This window comes from Rhinatrema bivittatum, chromosome 4, assembly GCF_901001135.1.
Source record: "Rhinatrema bivittatum chromosome 4, aRhiBiv1.1, whole genome shotgun sequence".
NCBI classification, from domain to species: Eukaryota; Metazoa; Chordata; class Amphibia; order Gymnophiona; family Rhinatrematidae; genus Rhinatrema; species Rhinatrema bivittatum.
In genome coordinates, this window is record NC_042618.1 from 107500312 (window position 1) to 107522279 (window position 21968).

General features: G+C 43.5%; 1 protein-coding gene across 1 annotated transcript in view; it reads left to right on the top strand.

Annotated features, from left to right (window-relative positions):
* The window catches only part of LOC115090045 (cytosolic phospholipase A2 delta-like), a 74266-nt gene that overhangs the window by 24006 nt on the left and 28292 nt on the right, over positions 1 to 21968 (top strand). The window contains exons 6-13 of the mRNA XM_029598636.1: positions 2079 to 2121; positions 8442 to 8505; positions 9526 to 9686; positions 10039 to 10137; positions 11132 to 11169; positions 11604 to 11739; positions 17218 to 17354; positions 19494 to 19716. Coding sequence (XP_029454496.1) covers positions 2079 to 2121; positions 8442 to 8505; positions 9526 to 9686; positions 10039 to 10137; positions 11132 to 11169; positions 11604 to 11739; positions 17218 to 17354; positions 19494 to 19716 — 901 coding nt within the window. The remainder of the gene's footprint in view (positions 1 to 2078; positions 2122 to 8441; positions 8506 to 9525; positions 9687 to 10038; positions 10138 to 11131; positions 11170 to 11603; positions 11740 to 17217; positions 17355 to 19493; positions 19717 to 21968) is intronic.

A 21968-nucleotide genomic window follows, 5' to 3' on the forward strand; every position in this document is an offset into this window, starting at 1 on the left:
CCTGCTCATCACATTTGCATGTGATGAGCGCTCATTCACATGCATTTGCATGTGATGAGCGCTATCTCATTCACTCCGCGTCGGACGCACGTTAAATAGGTGCTAATCCCTCTATTGCATTAGGGGGTGGATTAGCGCCTATTTATCCCACTTCCGACTGCGGGTTAAACAGTGTGCTTGGCATGTATTTACGCGCACATCTCTTGGTCTTCCTGATGTGTCCACGCCCCGCCCAGACCACATCCATGCCCCGCCCCTTTTATTTGTGCGCATAGCAGGAGATATGCGTGTACTCTGGCGGCTTTTAAAATCTGCTTGGCATGCGCCGGCCTGAGTTGGGTGCGTATCTCTTGCTTTTAAAATTCGCCTGTATAACCTGAAAAATATTTCATTCTACCCTAACCAAATGTGTGTCATTTTAAGAGCTAGAAATTATGCACATAGGCTTCCAGCCTTCCACCCAGCCCATGCATTCCTGAACTTTTAAGGGACTGAGAGAAGGGGGTGGGGGTGTTTTACAAAATTACCTGCTTGTCCGAGGGCAGTAGTGTTTCCTCTTCAAGTTAGAAGGCACAGGGGATCATGAACTGGCAATGATTTCAGTGCCTCCAGGCCTTCTAACTCCAGCACCTTTAAGTGGTGACTCAGATGAAACATGACCCTGCTGCTAGGGAAGTGGGTCTGAGCCAGAAGTGAGGGGGGCCAGAGGCTCACCCGACACCACTGAGCACATCTAGTCCCTTGATCATTGTTTTCTTTCACAAAGGTGAGGCAGAGATGACAATATGAATGCAACATCTTAAACGCATTATTATGGGAACAGCCCATGGAAATGGTATGTGCCTGTGCGTCACCAAGCCAACCAATCTCCTCATGCAAAAGAAACCCCAAACCAGTTCCATTAAGGGAGTGATTCTCAATCCAGTCCTTGGGGCACCCCCGTTTTGCCTGGCTTGGGAATCCGTAATGAACATGCATGAGTCATAGTTTCATACCTCAGCCTAATTGTTAGATCCAGTGTTTGCAATATATCTCATGAATATTGCTTGCCGATACCCTGAAATGCAGACTGGCCAGTACTAAGCATGACATGAAAAATGAGAAAGATTCAGTCTAATAACATTTTAGATACTTAGGGCTAGATTTTCTAAAGTAGCACGACTCTGTGAATTTGGCGGTACCGGGGGGGGGGGGGGATGGGGCGAAGGCCGGCAACAATCGCACCACCGCGGTGCTATCGCTGCCAGTTTTCGCACCCAATAGCGCCGCCGTGAAAGGTGGCGCTATTTTGCACGCTACTGGCGGGCCCAATAGCCCTTTTCGCGTGCGATCCCTTTAGAAAATGACCCCCATAGGGGGTTATGACTTCTTTTATTGGACCGCACACACACAATGATTTTCTACATTGGGCAGACCTGATGGGGTGAGGGAAACTTTCCTACCCTCTACTAATCTTGGTGATTACATTGTGGGAATGTGTGAGCAACTCCTAAACCTTTCCTTCCAGGGTGTCTTGATATTATATTGGACTCTGTTTAATTTATGCAATTCTTGCAATTTGATTCATTTCTTATGGATTAATATACTGTTTATGCTGCTTTATACATTTATGGAAAGTCACTCTGAGCAGGGCACCATATAAAAGGAAAATTATGAACATTTAATTATGAACAAGTGGGTAAAAATGTAATAAATGAACTTATGATTATTACTATTATATAATAGTAAATTAACTTTGGGTGTCGCACAGGCTCCTTCAGATGTCTCACATCAGGAAGAGACTTTGGTTCCAAAAGATGATGTAACAAAAAAAAAGATCTACGTATAATTTTATATCAGGACTTCCAAACTATCCAGCAATCCCTGGGATTAATATGGCAACAACTGCTTTAATCTAGTTCAATATTTAAAACTTTTGGGAGGGGGCCTGATTCCAAATGAATTTAAATGAGATTTTGAGAGGAAACATAGAACAGAAAAGAGAAGCAACACTTGGCAATTACTATATGATCTTTCTTTATTTTTCATAAGTGCAACCATAAACATGATTTTTTTTTTTTGCTTGTCTTGTTTTCCAGTTTTGATCCACCTGAAAAAATCATAACCAATGGAGTACTAGTGGTAACTATTTCATTTCTCTCTTAAAATAAAAGGTTCTTTCTCTCTGATTTACAACCTGTATTTTTCTCTCATTTTCTCAGGTAAAGTAGGGAATTATTGGGATAGGTGTGCAGATTTAAATTTTGCCACAAGGGGTGGCACAAATGCTTTAAAAAATGGAAGTGATGCATTTATTACTAATCATGGAGCAACACCGCCATCTGGTGGGCATTTTGTTGAATTATCCCATGTGGATTACAGACAGAAATTTTGGTTCAAAAAAAAAAAATAACCTGTGCATATACAGGTAGATTTTGAAAGGTGCGCGCGTCCATGTGCGCACACTTCCCGGCACGCACACATGGGCGTGGCGATTTTATAACTTGTGCATGCCAGCGCGTGCATACTATAAAATCGTTGGGCCATGAGCACATGCGCGCCGGATTTTGTAATCCACGCGCTCATGGGGGGTACAGTTTTTTGCAAATTTCGCACAGCAACGCATCCCAACCTTCCCCAGTTCCCTCCCAGTTCATTCCAATTAAGGAGCGGACTGGTTGGGAACTTCCTTACCCCCTACCCTAACTTCCCTTCTCGTTCCCCTCTCCTCTCCTCCCCACCCCCTAAACCCTATCTCCTACCTTTTTTAAATTTTATTTTGTTGATTACTGCTCCATTGGAGCAGTAGCAACTTGCGTGCACTATCAGTCCCTTCCCCGGTACAGCGGCCAATGGCCAATGGCTGCTGTACCGCCCACCTCCAGCCCCATCCCTCCCTGCCCCCCTCCCTGTGGCCGGGCCCCTTGTAAAATGTGAGTGGCACGCACAAGGCCCAGCCACGCACGTGACTCCCGTTTTCCCCCGCGCTCACCTTTTTAAAAATCTACCTGATAATGAACACATGGTAGCATATGCACAAAGGGGACTGATTTAGCTTACGTTTTGAAACTTGTGAGCAGTGGCGCCAATCATCAGGCTTTCAGCTTTGGATTCTGTCCATTCGTGCATTTTTCATAAGCATTCGGAATTCCATGACCTTACAAATATGCAAGTCATTCAAAAGTAAATATTTCCATCTCTCACTGTGTGCTTGGATTTATTTTTAGCAGGGGGTTAAATTCTCCTGCTTTGGAAATGCTTGCAACATCACCGTGTGCTCAATGGGAACTCTTCCCCCCGCCCCCGCCCCCACCCCCATATCATTCAGTTCATCAAAAAGGCCAAGAAGAGACCATCTCAGTTCATAACTTGGATCCCGGTGTTAATTTTAAAAAGCATTTACATACATAAAACTGGGTTAAGGGCCGGTGCCAGCTGTTTGCTGCCCCCCCCCCCCCCCCCCCCACATACAAACATTTCATTCAGTTTCTGTCTCAGGCCTGCCAAAAAAGCCCAGCTCCTTCCAGCGACCTAAACCTCTCTATCCTCCAGGTCTTCATCCCCTCCGCCAGACCCCATTGCTGATGCAAGAGTATTAGGTGCCCTAAGCAAATCTTATACCCTTGCACCCCCGCCTCCTGCTCTCTCCATGTACACAGTTAAAACATAAGAACATAAGAAATTGCCATGCTGGGTCAGACCAAGGGTCCATCAAGCCCAGCATCCTGTTTCCAACAGAGGCCAAACCAGGCCACAAGAACCTGGCAATTACCCAAACACTAAGAAGATCTCATGCTACTGATGCAATTAATAGCAGTGGCTATTCCCTAAGTAAAATTGATTAATAGCCATTAATGGATTTCTCCTCCAAGAAATTATCCAAACCTTTTTTGAACCCAGCTACACTAACTGCACTAACCACATCCTCTGGCAACAAATTCCAGAGCTTTATTGTGCGGTGAGTGAAAAAGAATTTTCTCTGATTAGTCTTAAATGTGTTACTTGCTAACTTCATGGAATGCCCCCTAGTCCTTCTATTATTCGAAAGTGAAAATAACCGTGTCACATCTACTCATTCAAGACCTCTCATGATCTTAAAGACCTCTATCATATCCCCCCTCCGCCATCTCTTCTCCAAGCTGAACAGCCCTAATCTCTTCAGCCTTTCCTCATAGGGAAGTTGTTCCATCCCCTTTATCATTTTGGTTGTCCTTCTCTGTACCTTCTCCATCGCAACTATATCTTTTTTGAGATGCGGCGACCAGAATTGTACACAGTATTCAAGGTGTGGTCTCACCATGGAGCGATATAGAGGCATTATGACATTTTCCGTTCTATTAACCATTCCCTTCCTAATAATTCCTAACATTCTGTTTGCTTTTTTGACTGCTGCAGCACACTGAGCTGACGATTTTAAAGTATTATCCACTATGATGCCTAGATCTTTTTCCTGGGTGGTAGCTCCTTATATGGAACCTAACATCGTGTAACTACAGGAACGGTTATTTTTCCCTATATGCAACACCTTGCACTTGTCCACATTAAATTTCATCTGCCATTTGGATGCCCAATCTTCAAGTCTTGCAAGATCCTCCTGTAATGTATCACAGTCTGCTTGTGATTTAACTACTCTGAATAATTTTGTATCATCTGCAAATTTGATAACCTCACTCGTCATATTCCTTTCCAGATCATTTATATATATATTGAAAAGCACCGGTCCAAGTACAGATCCCTGAGGCACTCCACTGTTTACCCTTTTCCACTGAGAAAATTGACCATTTAATCCTACTCTGTTTCCTGTCTTTTAACCAGCTTGTAATCCACGAAAGGACATTGCCTCCTATCCCATGACTTTTTAGTTTTTGTAGAAGCCTCTCATGAGGGACTTTGTCAAACGCTTCTGAAATCCAAATACACTACATCTACCGGTTCACCTTTATCCACATGTTTATTAACCCCTTAAAAAAATGAGCAGATTTGTTAGGCAAGACTTCCCTTGGGTAAATCCATGTTGACTATGTTCCATTAAATCATGTCTTTCTATATGCTTTACAATTTTGTTCTTGAGAATAGTTTCCACTATTTTTCCCGGCACTGAAGTCAGGCTCACACACATTCTCAGACTCATACACATGCTCATGTATGCTCCCTCCTACATATACACACATGTTCAATCTTACAGACACACACACACACAAAGATCCCCCTCTTTCTCACATATACACACACATGCTCACAATCACACACATGTTCAGACACACACATGAAGAGAACACCCTATGCTTCAATACCCCAATCTTTCCTAATATAAACAAGAATTTACTACTCAAAAAAAATTTACTACTATTTAGACACTTTACTCTCTACCTACCTTGATTGCAGCTAAGTAGAGAGAGCATCAAGCTAGGTAGAGAGAATATGGTCCAAATCTACTTTTCTTTTATCATTAAATCTTCACTGATGGTGAGTAACTGTGCTGGTTATACGTATGACTGTGCATATAAAACTGCCCCCCAAAACCCACCTCATCCCGAGTTCTTAATGCTCCGTCTTACAGTGGTATAAAAATTTCAGTTATAAGTGACCCTTTACAAAGGCACTCTCTCTCTCTCGCTCACCCACTGGGATTTGCGATAAATACCTTTCACTGTAACACACAGCTATTGCAGGCCTAACACAGAAAAAGGGTGAGGTTACTTCCTGCATTGCTGTGCGTTACTTTATGCACGTAGTGTTAACTGGCCCTCATTTCCATTTACTCTGCCCAAACTCCTCCCACTCAAATACTAATTTTAAATTTGCATACACATTTCGCAATGCGGTATTTATCGCGTGTGTTATGGCGTTATCGCATGCGTTAGGGCCGTACCGCGTGCGATAACGCCCTAACGCGATTTGATGAATGACTCGCTCAGTTCACTCTCTTCTATAATCATAATTCCCATGGTATATATTCTTATTCCGCATTCTCCCAAAGTCATTGGTACAGTCTCGCTCCAATAAATCTCTCCAGGGTTACTTCCCTTCCTCTCACCCCAAAGTCTCTTTCCATGGTCTTTCTCCTCTGGGATCATGTATCTCCTTCCTTCTCAGAAGTTACAACAGTTCAGTACTCTCACTTCAGAAGTAGCTCAAAGTTTCCTCACACACCAGGAGCAGCTCTGAGATGGTGAACAGCCCCCCCCCCCCCAATTCCCTTGGTATATGCCAGTCCCGAGCTCTGCAGTGAAATAACCAGCCAAGCACTTCTGCCCCAGGTCCCACTGCCCCCCCTCCCCACCACCACAATTCCTGTGTCCACATCCCACATTCCAAACTTCTTCTCCTCTCACTCTGGAAAAAAACAACTCCTGCAATTTCACTCTCACAAAAGCTGATGGGAGCTTTCAGATGGTTCTCTTTTCACTCTCTCCAAATTCTTACTTCCAGGCCACCACTGGTAATGGTACCTCACATCTCTGCACCCAACTTCCTGGCATGGCTCCTCCAGAATCTCACAGCCTCCAGAGACCCTTTCCTTTTCCCAAGGACAAACACTCCTTTTTATACCACTGAAACACACACTGCCATTGGCCTCCAGTCACACCGCTACATACTTCGATTATACATCTACTTGTCCGGACCCATAATTTGGAAACGTTCTCATGTTAAAATATGAGATGAACTTTTAACCTTCTGTAAGTCACCCTCCCAGGAGCAAGGGCTACCACACACTCCTCCCAAAGTAGCCACCCAGTCCTCAACCTTGTACATTCAAAAATAGGCCCAGTGATTAGGGTGGCCAACTGCCTGGTTTTGGACCAGACAGACCGGTTTTTAAACTAATTGTAATGTCCGGTCTAACCCAGCATTCAGAAGGAGAGGGGATGATTGGCAGACTCCGACCCTTCCCATGAAAGTGGGCAAAGAAGGAAGATACCTGTCAATCAGCAATCCTGCCAATCATTTCACTCCCCTTGGGTGAGGAACAGATGCGTCAGCCAATCAGCCATGGTGCTATGCAGCCAATGGAAGGAGGTGCAGACCGGACTAGGAATTCTGACTGTTGGCGAGATTAACAGAGCTGGGATGCCATGGAGGAACACCTGCAGGCAGGCTGTGAGGACACGGGGTGATACTGCGTCAGACCTGTACTCTTGTTTCTGTCTTGGCACCAAGTGCAAGTGAATTTCTATGGGGAGGCCTGAACTAAATGAGAGGGAGGGAGGGAGAGAGCATGTGTTTGTCTGTGTGTATGAGAGAGAAAGGGAGAGAGAAAGAGAAGGTGTGTATGTGATTAAGAGAGCATGAATAGCAGGAACTAGGGGGTACTACTACTTAGTATGATTGCAGGTTAAAGGGCATTGGGGCAAATTTCTGCGAAAGAGGGGGGCCTCTTCCTCTCCCCTGCAGTGTCCAGTCCAACTCTGTGGAAAAGCTGGCCATCCTATCAATGACAGAAGAATCCTATATTGCTGCAGAATCTGCCATGATCAGCAGTCTCTTCCTCTATAAAGCGGACAATCTAAAAGCCTTGACAGAATTATCCAAATGCAGACATTTTAGACACTCAGAGCCAAGATGCTCAGATCTTTTTAACTACCCAAGCCTGAGGTAAGAGAATGAAAGACTGACTTCTACTTTTATATATTTAAAAAAATATTTTTAAAGTAATTGAATTATCAGTGCTTATGAAAGAACTACAATGGCCAGTAGTTAAGGTTGAAGCCTGGACGTTTAGCAGCACTGCTCCCCAGTTTCCAACTTGTGCTAATTCATGTGTGTATTAACGCTAGAAAACAGTTATTATCCAAAGCATATTAAATCACCATTGCAACCTCGCAATTCAAAAGTTGGTGAGCTTGAAATTCACTCCTAGAGATATTTAGTGCTATCATAATATGTCTCCTTGTAAACAGATAGTGGCATCTGCAGAATCTACAGCATCGCAGGCTTTTTACTAGCTTCCCTTTAACTGCCTGCGGGTCCTATAAAGCAGTGCTTCTCAATCCAGTCCTCGGGGCAATGGAGGCAGTGCATGCAGATCTATCTCATGCATATTCATTGTGGATATCCTGAAAACCTATCTGGCTAGGTGTGTCCTGAGGACCAGGCTGAGAAGCCCTGTGGTAAAGGAACCGCTCACGATGAAAGGACCGAGCAGAGTAAGTAGCACTTCCAGGCATGCTGAACCCTGATTATGGCATCAAAATCAAGCTGTTTGGAGATGTTTTAACTAGAAAAATGATATAAAGGACACCACAAGCCTGTGTTTTTCCCCATACTGTGCCTACTGAGAAAACCTTCCTAAAAATCAGACCTCATACTTCACTCACCATGTGTTTGTCTATCTCAGCCAGAGAACCAGGAACTACAATAAGATTAATGGAGCTGTTTGCTGAGCAAGCACTGGTCGGCTAAACAATGGCTGCAAAATGAAAACTTTTTCGACCTACTCATTCTTTTCCTTCCTGTTACAGTCCCGTGAGATTTCCTGTTTAGAAGTCCAGCTAGACAAGCAGAAGAATGCAAAGTCAGTCAAAGGTGAGCTGACTGGAGTGACTCATTCCTCTTCTTCCTCACCGTCTGGCCTTTACCTCACCCTTTCCTGGCAATTATAGTTTTATTCACAGCAGATAAACAGTTAGGTGGTGAATGGAATCGCTGTTCTTGGGCAGCTTGGGGACAGTTTCCCATTATAGGACGTGTAGTACCTGTCCTAGCATGGGCAGGGATACCTACTGAACTTGAATATATCTCACCTTGAGTTCCCAATGAAAAGGCGTCAGCTACATAATTCTAAATATATCAGTAAACTGTACCAGCTAATCTATTACCAATCAATAGTTCAGAAAACTATTGACTGGGCAATATATCATTTCTGGAAAATATGTGAGGCCATGTGGCCTCTCTCAGCCTATAGGCTTGCAAGCTTCAATGCATGAGAGCAGTTGTGAAAGGGATTTGCGAGGGTAAAAAGTGCTTAACGCGTTGGTCCGCAGCACTCATACACTCAGGGGGCATATTAAAGTCAGGGGAGGAAGGTTATGTGTGCAGACAGCATTTTCACAGTTCCAGGCATGTTTTTCCATAAAAATCTCCACCTGCACAAAAAGCAGGCACAAATGGCAGCTTTGTACCCAGGGCAACTTTCAAACTGAAAGCCCAGGTCTACTTTCCTTTTGAAAATTGATCAAGGCCCGTGGGTGTCCATGTGAGCAGTTTAAATATTGTCGCTCCCCTCACCCCCATGACTTTCAATTTATACTTAGATCTGATCTGCACCTGCTGAATTTTAGATAAGTTATAATTTCGGGTGGGAACTGACTGCTTTTATGCGATGAATTCATTTTTGCCTCTCTGAGAGAAAACACCGAAGTTTAGTTTTAAATCGTCAGTTTCAGAAGGGCTGGGAGGGGAAGGGAGCCAGGCTGAAGTCCGTGAAAGCGCGGCATTCAGAGACTGATTCCAGACACCCTGCTGGGGCTCCCCAGGTCAGGCCTTTGAGTCACTCACGCATCGCTGTACACCGGATCCACCATGGGATCTGTCTCATCTCTCTAGGCAAGAAAGACCTGATGCTGATGGTGAAAGGATCTTATGAAAACAGCAAGAGCACCACGTCCAGCTCTGGGAATCAATTCCTCTTCCATTCTGTGAAGGGCTGGGAGCCAGAACTGACTGCATGCCTCCAGGATGCCGGGTTTCCACTCGACGTGTCCTTTGTACGTTCTCGTTACTTTACAACTCATCTTTCCTTCCTTTTATCCCACTTTAACTTCCCCCAGCCCAGATGGCATGCCCAGGCTGTGCCAGGTACGCTCGCTGACCCTGAGGGCTGGAGGGATGCCTTCTCCCTGAGGACATCCCCCAGTGTCAATGTCTGTGGCTAATAGAGGCTATCATGGGGCCAGTAGCTTCCATCCCTCTCTACGATCAGGCAAGTTGCCTCCACAGCTCTCCCAAACCCAGCTGGCCACGATGGACAGCAGATTCGAAACGCACAACCCAACAACCTGATCCACAGGGCTGGCTGCCACCCAACCTTTTTTTGATATCAGTCTTTTGTTATTTCAGAGAGAAGATGTAGTGGACACCGCCACTCACTCCCTGACTGTACCTCTTAAGTCACTTCCTAAGGAAGAATACATGGAAGTCGCAGTTCCTATAGAAGATGTAAGTACTGTATTAGGACTGACTCTAAATAATATTATCCTACATTCAATAAAGCTGATATAAAAAGATAGGTGAGTCAGTGCCGGACCTATTGCCAGACCCAAAGTGCATGTCCTTCAAATCTGAGGCAGGAATCAGCAGAGCATCGTTCAGACCTGTTAGCCTAGAAAGTGTGTGAAAAAAAAAATATATAGACACGCACATACATGAGATGGAGGCAATAAATAAGTAGTAGTATTGTTTAAATAGTTTGTATTGTTTTAATTGTGTAAATGGTTTTTTATTGTTTCATGTTTTTGTCATTATTTTTATACAGTTGTGGATGTTTTTATTGGAAACTGCCTAGAAATGCTGATCAGCGGTTAATAAATGCTAAATAAATAAATAAGTTGAATTTCCCTGGACAAGTCTGCTTAACACAAATGACTTTTTTTAACTGGGTCTCAGACTCAAGCAGAGACTTTCCCAAGGTCACATAAAGTCAATAAAACAAATCCTGAACTATTAGTTGGGAGGCTTGTGGATTGCAGAATCTGGATCAGTCCATCTCAATCACTGAAATTCTTTGGATATAATACAAAATATAGGAAACGTTTTAGCAAAAACTGCAAAGTAAACAGCTATAAAGACCAGCGGAAGTTATGTTCTGCTTACAAATCATTTTTATTTTTAATTTTCTGTTTATTAGTATACAGTCGAGTATGCTTGACAAGAAAATAAGTGGAAGCTTTGTTAACAGAAAGGAAACAAATGAATGCAATCCAACACTCACGCTACCCAAGTTGTGACTTTTTCTTAATTTATTTGTTGTGAAGTTTTTTCTGTTATGTATGGGGTGGTTTTTTGATTGCCTGTATCACTCACCGCTTTGTCCGGGAAAGCATCCTAAAAATGATTTTAAATAAAGGCACCAAACTCTTCCAAAACTTTTTCAGGTTCTGCCTGCTAAATGAGAGGCACTTTAAGACTTACTCCTGGACTGTTTTATTTTCAGACTGAGCAACTGAACCTGAAGCTGAGAGCAAAGGACTGGTAAAGTAGTCTTTCGCTACTTCTAACATTTTTCTGCTTTCCTGCTTCACCTTTCCTTGTCTGGGATGAATCTGCTTGGTAGCAAATTTTTTTGGGTGGGCAGAGGTTGTGAAAGAAGAAGGGAGGAGGCGTGCAAGAGTCATGTAGTGTAAGATAAGTGTTTTGCCTACTGTATGACTCCAGTGTGACTCTGGTTTTCATTTATCAGAACAGTTTACATTAATTTGCAGGTTAGATGAAAGCAGGATGCAGTACTTATGTTCCCCTTTCTGTCTCTGCCTTTTGTACTGTCAGTAGCCGCAGTCTGCCTGTCCGTGGACGAGAGAACAGTCTATGAATGCAAGCAAGGACCTCAGAGACATTTGATTATCTGCAGGTAAAGAAAAATAATGTACTTATTCATCCATATGTTCCATGTACTTCTTCTTCTTCAGCCCTGAACCGTTTGACGTGCGCCTGGGATTTAACTTGTGCAAGGAGGAGAGAGATTTTCTGTGGCAGCGGAAAAGAGTGGTTGCAGCTGCACTAAAGAAAGTTCTCCAGCTGGATCAGGACCTGAAGGACCATGAGGTAAACCAAAGAGAGAATTTCACCTTAACCGGCCTTTTAAATATTTTAACAAGTTGCTATTTTATAACTACAAACTGGTCTGGGTTTCATGATAACCAAAATATGCAAATTGATTTGTTTCTTAGACCAAATATATGCAGATTTGTATCATGAATATTCATTATTGATATCCTGAAAAACAGGCCTGTTTGTGGCCTTCAAGGCCCAGAGTTGCCTAACCCTGTTCCAGATTAGGCATTTTTAAGATACAATTTGAGGATAACTTTCAAAACCTCTAATATGCGCCCCTATACACATGATAGCATGTGTATTAACTCGTATTTTATAACCCATGCATATCATTTGCATGCAGGTTATAAAATGCAGTAGTAAATTACTGTGTGTGAAGAAGCGGCAGGTTTTTCACCATTTTCCAAAAAGTATTATTTATGAAGATGATTGCCATTTGACACGTGAATCTTGTTTCAGGATGTTAGTGTTCGTAACATCTTGGTGAACAGTAATAGTAGCACATCATTGTACTAATATTTTATGAGCTAGTATCATTTCAATTGTTGTATATTTGTGTATATATATATAATTATATATATATATATATATATTTATTCCCATGAGAAGTATGTATGAATTAGTTATCAAGTAAATTTTAAATGGCCTACACGCGTAAACCCTGGTACGCGCCGAAGTGCCGGGCCTCTCCAAAGGGGCCGGGACAGTGCTGTTTGCTCCAGAGGAGTAATAAGTACTAAAATAAGAAATTGGGGGATAGTTAGGTTAGGTTTAGGGGGTGGGGAGGAGAGGGGAAGAGGGCATGCCTGTTATAAAATCGGTGTGACCATGTCGGGAACTGCGCGCATAGGGATGTATGGGCGCTGCTTCTAAAATCAACCCCTGTATGAGTGGTGAGACTGAGTGATAGTTTTAGATATTTTCATGTGTCCTATGTTTTACAATTATTGAAATGATCATGCAAGTTGTTCATATTCAATGACATTGAAATGCATATATTGATTCAATCTTATATGTATTTTGTGAAATTTTATGAAAATTGTTTTTAACTTTTTATTAAAAAAGTATTTATAGAAATTTATAACTATAATTATTCTCTCTATATTGATTTCTTTCATACTCTGTGAGAGAATTGAGTTATTTTCCTTCACAATTTTTTTTTGTCTTATAAAATACGAGTACATATGTACAGACTGTGATCCTCACAAATTTGGACTTATCCAGATAAGTTCTGATTTATAGGGTCATTTATCAAAATGCAGCTACCCAGGGGGGGGGGGGGGGGGGGGGGAGAGAGAGAGAGAGAGAGAGAGAGAGAGAGAGAGAGAGAGAGAGAGAGAGAGAGAGACTAGCCATAATACCCTAACCCTAAATAGGTATTTATATCTCTATGGGAGGCCCACCTAGTAACTCGAGGTGAGGTTTAGGTATTAGTGTAGGGGTTAGGGGCCACTTTGACATTCAAAGTGAGATGCTCGAACAGAACAGTACTCTCTTGTGAAGATTTGATGACCCTCAGAATGAGGAAACTCACTCAAAGATGAGATTTGTGCAATGTTCTCTCAACTTAGCTTGATGGACTCTCTACTTGGGTAACATCATGCTAGGTTGAGAGAACATTGCACAAATCTCATCTTTGGGTGAGTTTCCTCACTTCAAGGGTCGTCATTTCTTCACAAGAGAGCACTGTTCTGTTCGTACGTCTCACTTTGAATGTCAAAGTGGTCCCTAACCCCTACACTAATACCTAAACCTCACCTCGTGCAAATTGCGATAAACTGCCTATAACCATAAAACACGCCCCTTTTTCTATTGCATGCAATATTTAGTGCATTTTGATAAATTCAGGCCTTAGACGCTAAGTAGTGAAACTTGGTCAGATAAGCCTGAAAAGCACTACTTCTCCATCTAATTAGCACTTTTCCAACTTATCCGGGTATGTAAGATAGCTGATTAAGTAAAAAACAAAAGCACTATTTATCCGATTAAGTTCAAATTTGGCCAAGTAGCTGAAAAGGTACTGCTTAGCTGGATAAGTCAGAATTTAGCCAGATAAACATGAAAATTGATATAAATGTATATTTGTGCTTCGAATTTTAAGGGGATTATGTGAATAGATTTCACTTGCATTATTTAGATGCATTTCCTCCCCCATAAATTGGTTTTTACATGTGTAAGTCGTGGGATTTTATAACATGCGCATGGCAATGAAATGACCAGTTTTACCAATTAGTTTACCAGTTCGCTCAGTCCATCTGCAGTTCATGAAGACTCTCCAGGCTCTGCAGCCTGAAGTCCTCCCATTTCATCCAGACTGTCTAGCCAGTCATTTTTTAACTTTTAAGATGTTTACAATCACTTATACCAGATATTGACAAAGAGTAAATATATGCAAGCAAAAGACTCTGGGCCTGATTTTGAAAAGCGTTTACAAGAGTAAAACTGGGCTATACACATGTAAATGCACGTTACCCTTGTAAGAGGGCTTTTGATAATTACTACTATACATGCCATTGAATTGTCCATAGGATTTACTTGCGTAAGTGCACTTTGAATGCGTAAATGGCTTTTGAAAATTCCTATGCTAGTATGTTGCATTTACCCGAGTAACTCCTTTGAAAGTTCACCTGTTAGTGTGCGTCACAATGGCAGGTTGTAAAATAGCAATTTATGCGTGTAACTGTTAGCCCCTCCCTGGCCTGCCACTTTTTTTATACGTGCAAGTTCACGCAAGGTCCCTGATATGCGCGTGTATGTTGCAGATTTTAAAATAGTGAATACTCACTTACGTGCTATTATACACATGCATGTGCTTTTTTTTTTTAAGTGCTTATCTATGTGCTTAATCGTTCTATTGGTTTTAGTTGGTCCTTTACTGTTTTGAAGATTTGTATTTATTTAAATATTTTATTCAGATACTTTCGGGGGGATTCATATTGTCTACATAGTTTTAATAGTTGTTATTATTACTATATGCCATGAGGATAACTTTCAAACAAGTGTGAGCACCAACATATGTGTGCATATATGGTCACAAGTATTTTATAACCTGCATGATGCTATGTGTACGTTTTATAACAAACTTGTATCTCTATCCCACAACATATATGTGTATGTATGATTACACACGAATACATGCAATGCCTTGAAGCCACATATATGAATGCATTAACACTTGTACTTTTTGTACCTATTTTAAAAATATATGCGTGTATATTTTACGCGTATAAGTCAGCCAAAAGCAAATACCCGCGGACTTTAGCACCTGCTTTTTATGGGGAGATTTTCTATGGAAATAACACGTGTAGATTTGAAAATGCAATCTTTTGAGTAAAATTTCAAAGGGGTTATGTGTGGAAGATTAACATATATATGTGCATAAGTAGCATGTAATCGCGTACATGCTATTTTATAAACACGGACAGTATGCGCGCATTTTTTGTTTCACGCACACATTTACTAGGGCAAAAAAGTGGCAGCCTAGGGATGTTCCAGGCAGGGTCAAGACGAACATGTGGAGTTGCTATTTTATAAGAGATATGAATTGTCTAATTTATATGTACAATATTACACTTCTAAATTGACTGGTGCAATTAAAATCGGACTTGTCTCCAATTTTTGGCTGAAGTCTGAGTGAACTGGTGAGGTTCAGGATGAAGTGCTAGAGGGTCTGGGTGAACCAGAGACAGACTGGGTGAACTGGAGGACGTATCCGCAGACTAGTGATTTCAAGCATGCATGCATACTTTAAAATATATCTGCTTCTGCGTATAAATCAGGGCTTTACACATACATTTCATACTTTTTTGCACATAAAATATACCCATATATGTTTATAAAATAGGTAGGGAAAGTTAAGTGCTTTCGTTGCATTCCAAACATTTGTGCATAGTGAAATAAATGATAACTTTACCCACTTACCCATAGAAGTCAAAATTTGACCAGATAAGTGGCACAGATCTCCTATACGCGAGTATTTGTGCTCCTAATTTTAATTGTTTACACGTGCAGATTTAACTTGCGTATTTTCTGTAGCACTTGTTGGCTTTTATGCATGTAAGTTATCAAATTTTTTGTAACAATTGCACATGAAGAAAATTACCAGTTTGCCCAATGAGTCCACCAGTTTGCCCAGTTTATCTCTAGGTCATGAAGACCCTCCTAGTTCTTCAGCCTGAACTTCCTGCAGTTTACCCTGACCCCTCACCCAATCAATATTTGGAGTGTGTCGCTTATAAAAGAGCAACTTATACGCAGAAAATTTGGTCCCACTCCAGAATGCCCTGGCCCTCCCTTTTTATATAAGCAGATTTATTCGCGCAGCATTACTTGTGAGTGTATGATCGAGGTTTATAAAATAGCTTTTATGCAAATATGTGCTCTTTGGGGCAGATTTTCAAAGGGGTATGCGCGTAACCCCCGAAAAGCTGCCTCTTCCACCCCCTGCGCGCGCCGAGCCTATGTTGCATAGACTCGGCGGCGCGCATAAGTCCCGGGGCTTTCCTGGGGGGCGTGTCGCGGCTGGCGCATCATCGGGGGCATTCCGGGGGTGTGGTTCCGGTTCAGGGGCGTTCCGGGGGTGTGGATGCAGCCTCCGGAACCAGCCCCTGGACCGGAACATGGCGCGCCGGTAGCTGGCCCAGTGTGCGCAAGTTATACCTGCCTCAGGCAGGCATAACTTTTGAAATAAAGGTGGGGGGGAATTAGCTAGGGCCGGGGGGGTGGGTTAGTTAGGGGAAGGAAAGGGAAGGAAAGGGAAGGTGGGGGGTGCCGGAAAGAAAGTTCTCTCCGAGTCCACTCCGATTTCGGAGCGGACTCGGAGGGAACGGAGTCAGGGTGTGCGGCTTGGCGCATGCAGGCTGCCGATTTTGTGCAGCCTTGCGCCCGCCGACCCTGGATTTTAAAAGATACGCACGGCTATGCGCGTATCTTTTAAAATCCGGTATACTTTTGTTTGCGCCGGTTGCTCGAACAAAAGTACGCGCGCACGTACTTTTTAAAAATCTGCCCCTTTGTGTTTGCAGCTACTACTTTCCACACACGCAACTCTGAAAATTCACCTTTAAGTGTGTACTTCCAGAACAAAACTAAAATACTAGGATAAATCTCTGTACATCCACTTATACATGAAAATGCAGTATCATGAATAGATTTGAAAGTTATCTTCCTTGTGCGTTAGTTTCCGATCCCACCGGAGACCCCCCTCCCCCCAGAATACCTCCCCTAACTATGGATAAAATGGAGGTATGCATATTCTTTTAGTCATTTTAAGAGGAGCAATTTTCAGACAGCTAACTTACATCTGTAAATCACTATTTGCTTGCTTAAATAACTTTGGAAATTGTCCTCCCCTTGTAGAGTCAACTTCTTGTCCAAAAGGCTTTTAGCAATTCAAATGAAAGGTTACAGTATTTATTTAGCAGTCCCTTTGTCTTAGGATTCATTTTTTTTTGGATGTATATTTAACAGGTTCCTGTGGTGGCGATTATGGCGACAGGGGGCGGAGCCCGAGCCATGACATGTTTGTACAGTCACTTGGCTGGGCTCCAGAAGCTGAATCTCCTGGACTGTGTTACATACATCACTGGGGCATCTGGTTCAACATGGTAAGAGCATGAGGGAGGGGAGAGAGTCTGAGTTTTGGCACGATTGAAAGGGATTTTCACAATATTGTACAGTGGATGCTCTGGCAACTCAATTTTGCATCCGCAGTAATGCACCGGTTTTAATTTTGGCAGCATTTTGTATATATGCATGTATATATATATATAATCCCTTCTTCGTTTGAGTGCCTGAATAAAAGGGGCAGGACAAGAGCACAGTAGGGACACACCTGCCTTCTCTCCTTCCTCTGCCCCCCCCCCCCCCCCCCCCCCCCCCACTGCAATTCTGGTTCTGTCTCCCTTGATCTCAGATTCTGTCCCCCGGAATCTGGAGTTTCTCTTCCTTTCTCTCCCTTCTCTTCAGATCCTGGAACCTCCCTCACTCTCCACCTTTTTCTCCCATCCCAGATTCCTGATTTTTCTGCCTTTCCTTGATCCTCCTCATCTCCCATCCTCTCCATTCCCAGTCCTTTCTGTCTCCTCCCCCAGCTCCAGGCTCTTTCCTTCTCATACTCCTCCCTCCTATCTCTAGTCCTTTCACCTTCTCCTCATTCCATTCCTAGCCCCACTCCTTTCCTCTTCTGCCCATCCATGAGATCTCATCCCTGTTCTGATACTTTCCCTCACCCAATAGAAAAACACGCCAGATAATGTGCAAGTAAGTTGGAAAATGCATGCTTGTCAGTGTCGTTTAAAGTAGCAACTTTTGCACATAACTGTAGGAATGCCCCTAGACCGCCCCTTTTTCATATGCGTATATGTGCGTGCAAAAGTGAAACAAATGCATATTTTGGACTTTTATAAAATACCAAATACATGAGTAGCGGCTGCTTATATGCATATATGCTAATTTTTACATGCATAGAGATTTTATAAAGTGGGCGGATGCGGGCGCATCTCGCATCGGAGAAAAAGGGGGCATGGTTTGGGAAGAGCATGGGGATTCTGGGACGTGGCCGAGAGATGCGAGCGCAAGCACCTATGTGCCTGGGCGCTCGCCCAGGTCCAGTGCCGCATAAATTTACTTCTGCTGAGGAGGAGGTGTAACTTAAAAAAAAAAAAAAAAAAAAAAAAAAAGGCATCCCTGAGGGGTTTAAGGTGTCTGGGGTAACTGGGGAGGAGTGCAAGCTACAGAATCAGGGGGTGGTTAAGGACCCAGCTCTAGAATGGGTGAACTGGTGGACAAACTGGTAAAACAGCCCTAAAACCTCCCCCACTTGCGCGGCTCAAACCCTACTTTATGCAGCTGTGTGTGCACACAAATAAGCGCCTAGACTATTTTATAACATACACCGTATGTGTGTGCATGCTATAAAATTGCCGCATCTCTGGGCGCGCACCGATGCACGTGTACATGTGTGCCCACTCGCCCTGCTTGAAAGTTACCGTCGTAACATTTTGAAAAATCACCTTTTAATGTTTATTTCAGTTCAGTAAATGAAACAAACTGAAATAAGCATAAGAGGCCCAATTTTATAACAGCACCCTTAGGGCTGAAATCCTTGTGAACATGAAGACTGCAGCCTGATGTTTTAGAGCAGATCTACACCCATGAGTTCATGCCAGAAATCAGCAGGACTGGGCGGACTTTTGCGCAGCGTGGGAGCAGGTTATAAATGGTCACTCAAACATTTTCTGCGCATGCTATTAAACTGAAAGTTTGGGTTGCAAATGATTTCTTCTCCACCCCCAGGAATGCTTCTTTGCAGTGCGTGGAAAAGCATGCGTGAAATTGCTTACTAGTGCAAGCCCTGGGGTAACTTTCAAAAAGACCGTTTATGCGTGTGAATGCTTTTGAAAACTATTCCCTAAATAAGCTGTAACAAAGATAAGAAAAAACACCCTAAATAAAAAATAAATAAATAAATAAATAAAACATTTTTTACCACTAGAAAATATTTGTGTTTTCCTAACATGCAGGTGAATTGTTTAAAGACAACAAATAAATATAATAAAGCTTTGATTTGTGCTGCTGGAATTTCTCCTTGAAACCTGAGCATCCTAAAGCAATGTACAAATAACCTTTCAGTGTGTGGCGTCTTATGCATTAACGCGAGTCAGGACAGGAGCTGTGAGCATCCCTTCACCTTGCTGAAGATTCATGCACGAAAACATATTGTTCTTTTGTTAACTTTGCTTCAGGACCATGTCCAAGCTGTATGAAGATGCCGACTGGTCACAGAAGGACCTGAGGGGCCCAGTCAACAGTATAAAAAAGCAGGTGACCGAGAGCAAGGTCAGCAGTTTTTCATGGGACCGCCTGAAATACTATCGGAAAGAGCTGAAACAGATAAGAGAGGAAGGACGGCAGACGTCTTTTTCAGACCTGTGGGGCCTGCTCATTGAATCCATGTTTTACAAGGAGGTAAGGAGCCTGCAGGAGCCCTCTCCAGAAGCAGGGTGTTGAGGAGGTGGGGGCAGGGGTAGGCAACGCCTGTCCTCAAGTGCCGCAAGCTGGTTGGGTTTTCCGGATACCCACAATGAATGCGCTTGAGATAGAGTTGCCTACAGCAGAGACAGTGCATCTCATGCATATTCAGTGTGAATATCTTGAAAACCTGATTGGCTTGCAGCACTCGAGGAGCAGAGTTGCCTAATCCTGGTGAGGAGAGAGCCATTCTCACTCATCTCTGTTCCTCTATGCCTGCTATTGTAACCACCTGGCATGCACGTCGACACAAACAATTAACATCCCTCTTAGGGGGACAAAGTCCTGTGTTAGGCCCTCCCAGTGAAAATATGGTCTCTGTATTAGGGATGTGAATCGTGTCCTCGATCGTCTTAACGATCGATTTCGGCTGGGAGGGGGAGGGAATCGTATTGTTGCCGTTTGGGGGGGTAAAATATCGTGAAAAATCGTTAAAAATCGAAAAATCGAAAAACCGGCACATTAAAACCCCCTAAAACCCACCCCCGACCCTTTAAATTAAATCCCCCACCCTCCCGAACCCCCCCCAAATAACTTAAATAACCTGTGGGTCGTTAAAAATCAAAAAATCGGCACATTAAAACCCCCTAAAACCCACCCCCGACCCTTTAAATTAAATCCTCCACCCTCCCGAACCCCCCCCAAATAACTTAAATAACCTGCGGGTCCAGCGGCGGTCCGGAACGGCAGCGGTCCGGAACGGGCTCCTGCTCCTGAATCTTGTCGTCTTCAGCCGGCGCCATTTTCCAAAATGGCGCCGAAAAATGGCGGCGGCCATAGACGAAAAAGATTGGACGGCAGGAGGTCCTTCCGGACCCCCGCTGGACTTTTGGCAAGTCTCGTGGGGGTCAGGAGGCCCCCCACAAGCTGGCCAAAAGTTCCTGGAGGTCCAGCGGGGGTCAGGGAGCGATTTCCCGCCGCGAATCGTTTTCGTACGGAAAATGGCGCCGGCAGGAGATCGACTGCAGGAGGTCGTTCAGCGAGGGTTCCGGCGCCTCGCTGAAAATGGCGCCGGCCATACGCGTATGGCCGGCGCCATTTTCCGTACGAAAACGATTCGCGGCGGGAAATCGCTCCCTGACCCCCGCTGGACCTCCAGGAACTTTTGGCCAGCTTGTGGGGGGCCTCCTGACCCCCACGAGACTTGCCAAAAGTCCAGCGGGGGTCCGGAAGGACCTCCTGCCGTCCAATCTTTTTCGTCTATGGCCGCCGCCATTTTCGGCGCCATTTTGGAAAATGGCGCCGGCTGAAGACGACAAGATTCAGAGCAGGAGCCCGTTCCGGACCGCTGCCGTTCCGGACCGCCGCTGGACCCGCAGGTTATTTAAGTTATTTGGGGGGGGGTTCGGGAGGGTGGGGGATTTAATTTAAAGGGTCGGGGGGTGGGTTTTAGGGGGTTTTAGTGTGCCGGCTCACGATTCTAACGATTTATAACGATAAATCGTTAGAATCTGTATTGTATTGTGTTCCATAACGGTTTAAGACGATATTAAAATTATCGGACGATAATTTTAATCGTCCTAAAACGATTCACATCCCTACTCTGTATACCTCTGTTGAACAGAGCAAGACCCTTGCGGTTCCAAAATTGAATGTCCTGAACTCCCAAATTAATAAAAAGTTTACAGTTAATAGAAATCAAATCAGTCCACTTTGAACAATCATAAACAATCTCTCAGGCTTCCCCAAGACCTCCTCCAGTTTTTGCAGAGCTAGGTCCATGGAGGTCCTCATTCAAAAGCCATTTAGATGGATAACTCAAAAGTTATCCATCTAAATGGCTAGCTGGATAATTAGTTATGTAGCTGGATAATTAGTTATGCAGCTATAATTTAGATGGATTAAAATCCAGGGGCATTCTGGGGAGCTGTTGAGTTATCCGGCTAACTTAGACGAATACCTGCTTCTGAGCAGGTCTAAATTGGCCTTGGGTGGCCAAATAATGTGCTACTGAGCCAGATATCTTAAAAGATATGAGGTGCTGGCTCCCCCTCCCTATCCCCCTCCGATACCTTACTTTTTATTGCCAGGGGCGAGGGACCCTTTGCCCCGCTCTTGGAACCTCGAGCGCTGCTCTAACTGCAGTCTGCAAAGATTGGAAGCAAGAAGGAACAAGGTTGTTATTATTATTACCCAATTATAATTCATTGCAGGGAGACACAGGGAGAATGACTTGCATAAAATTACAC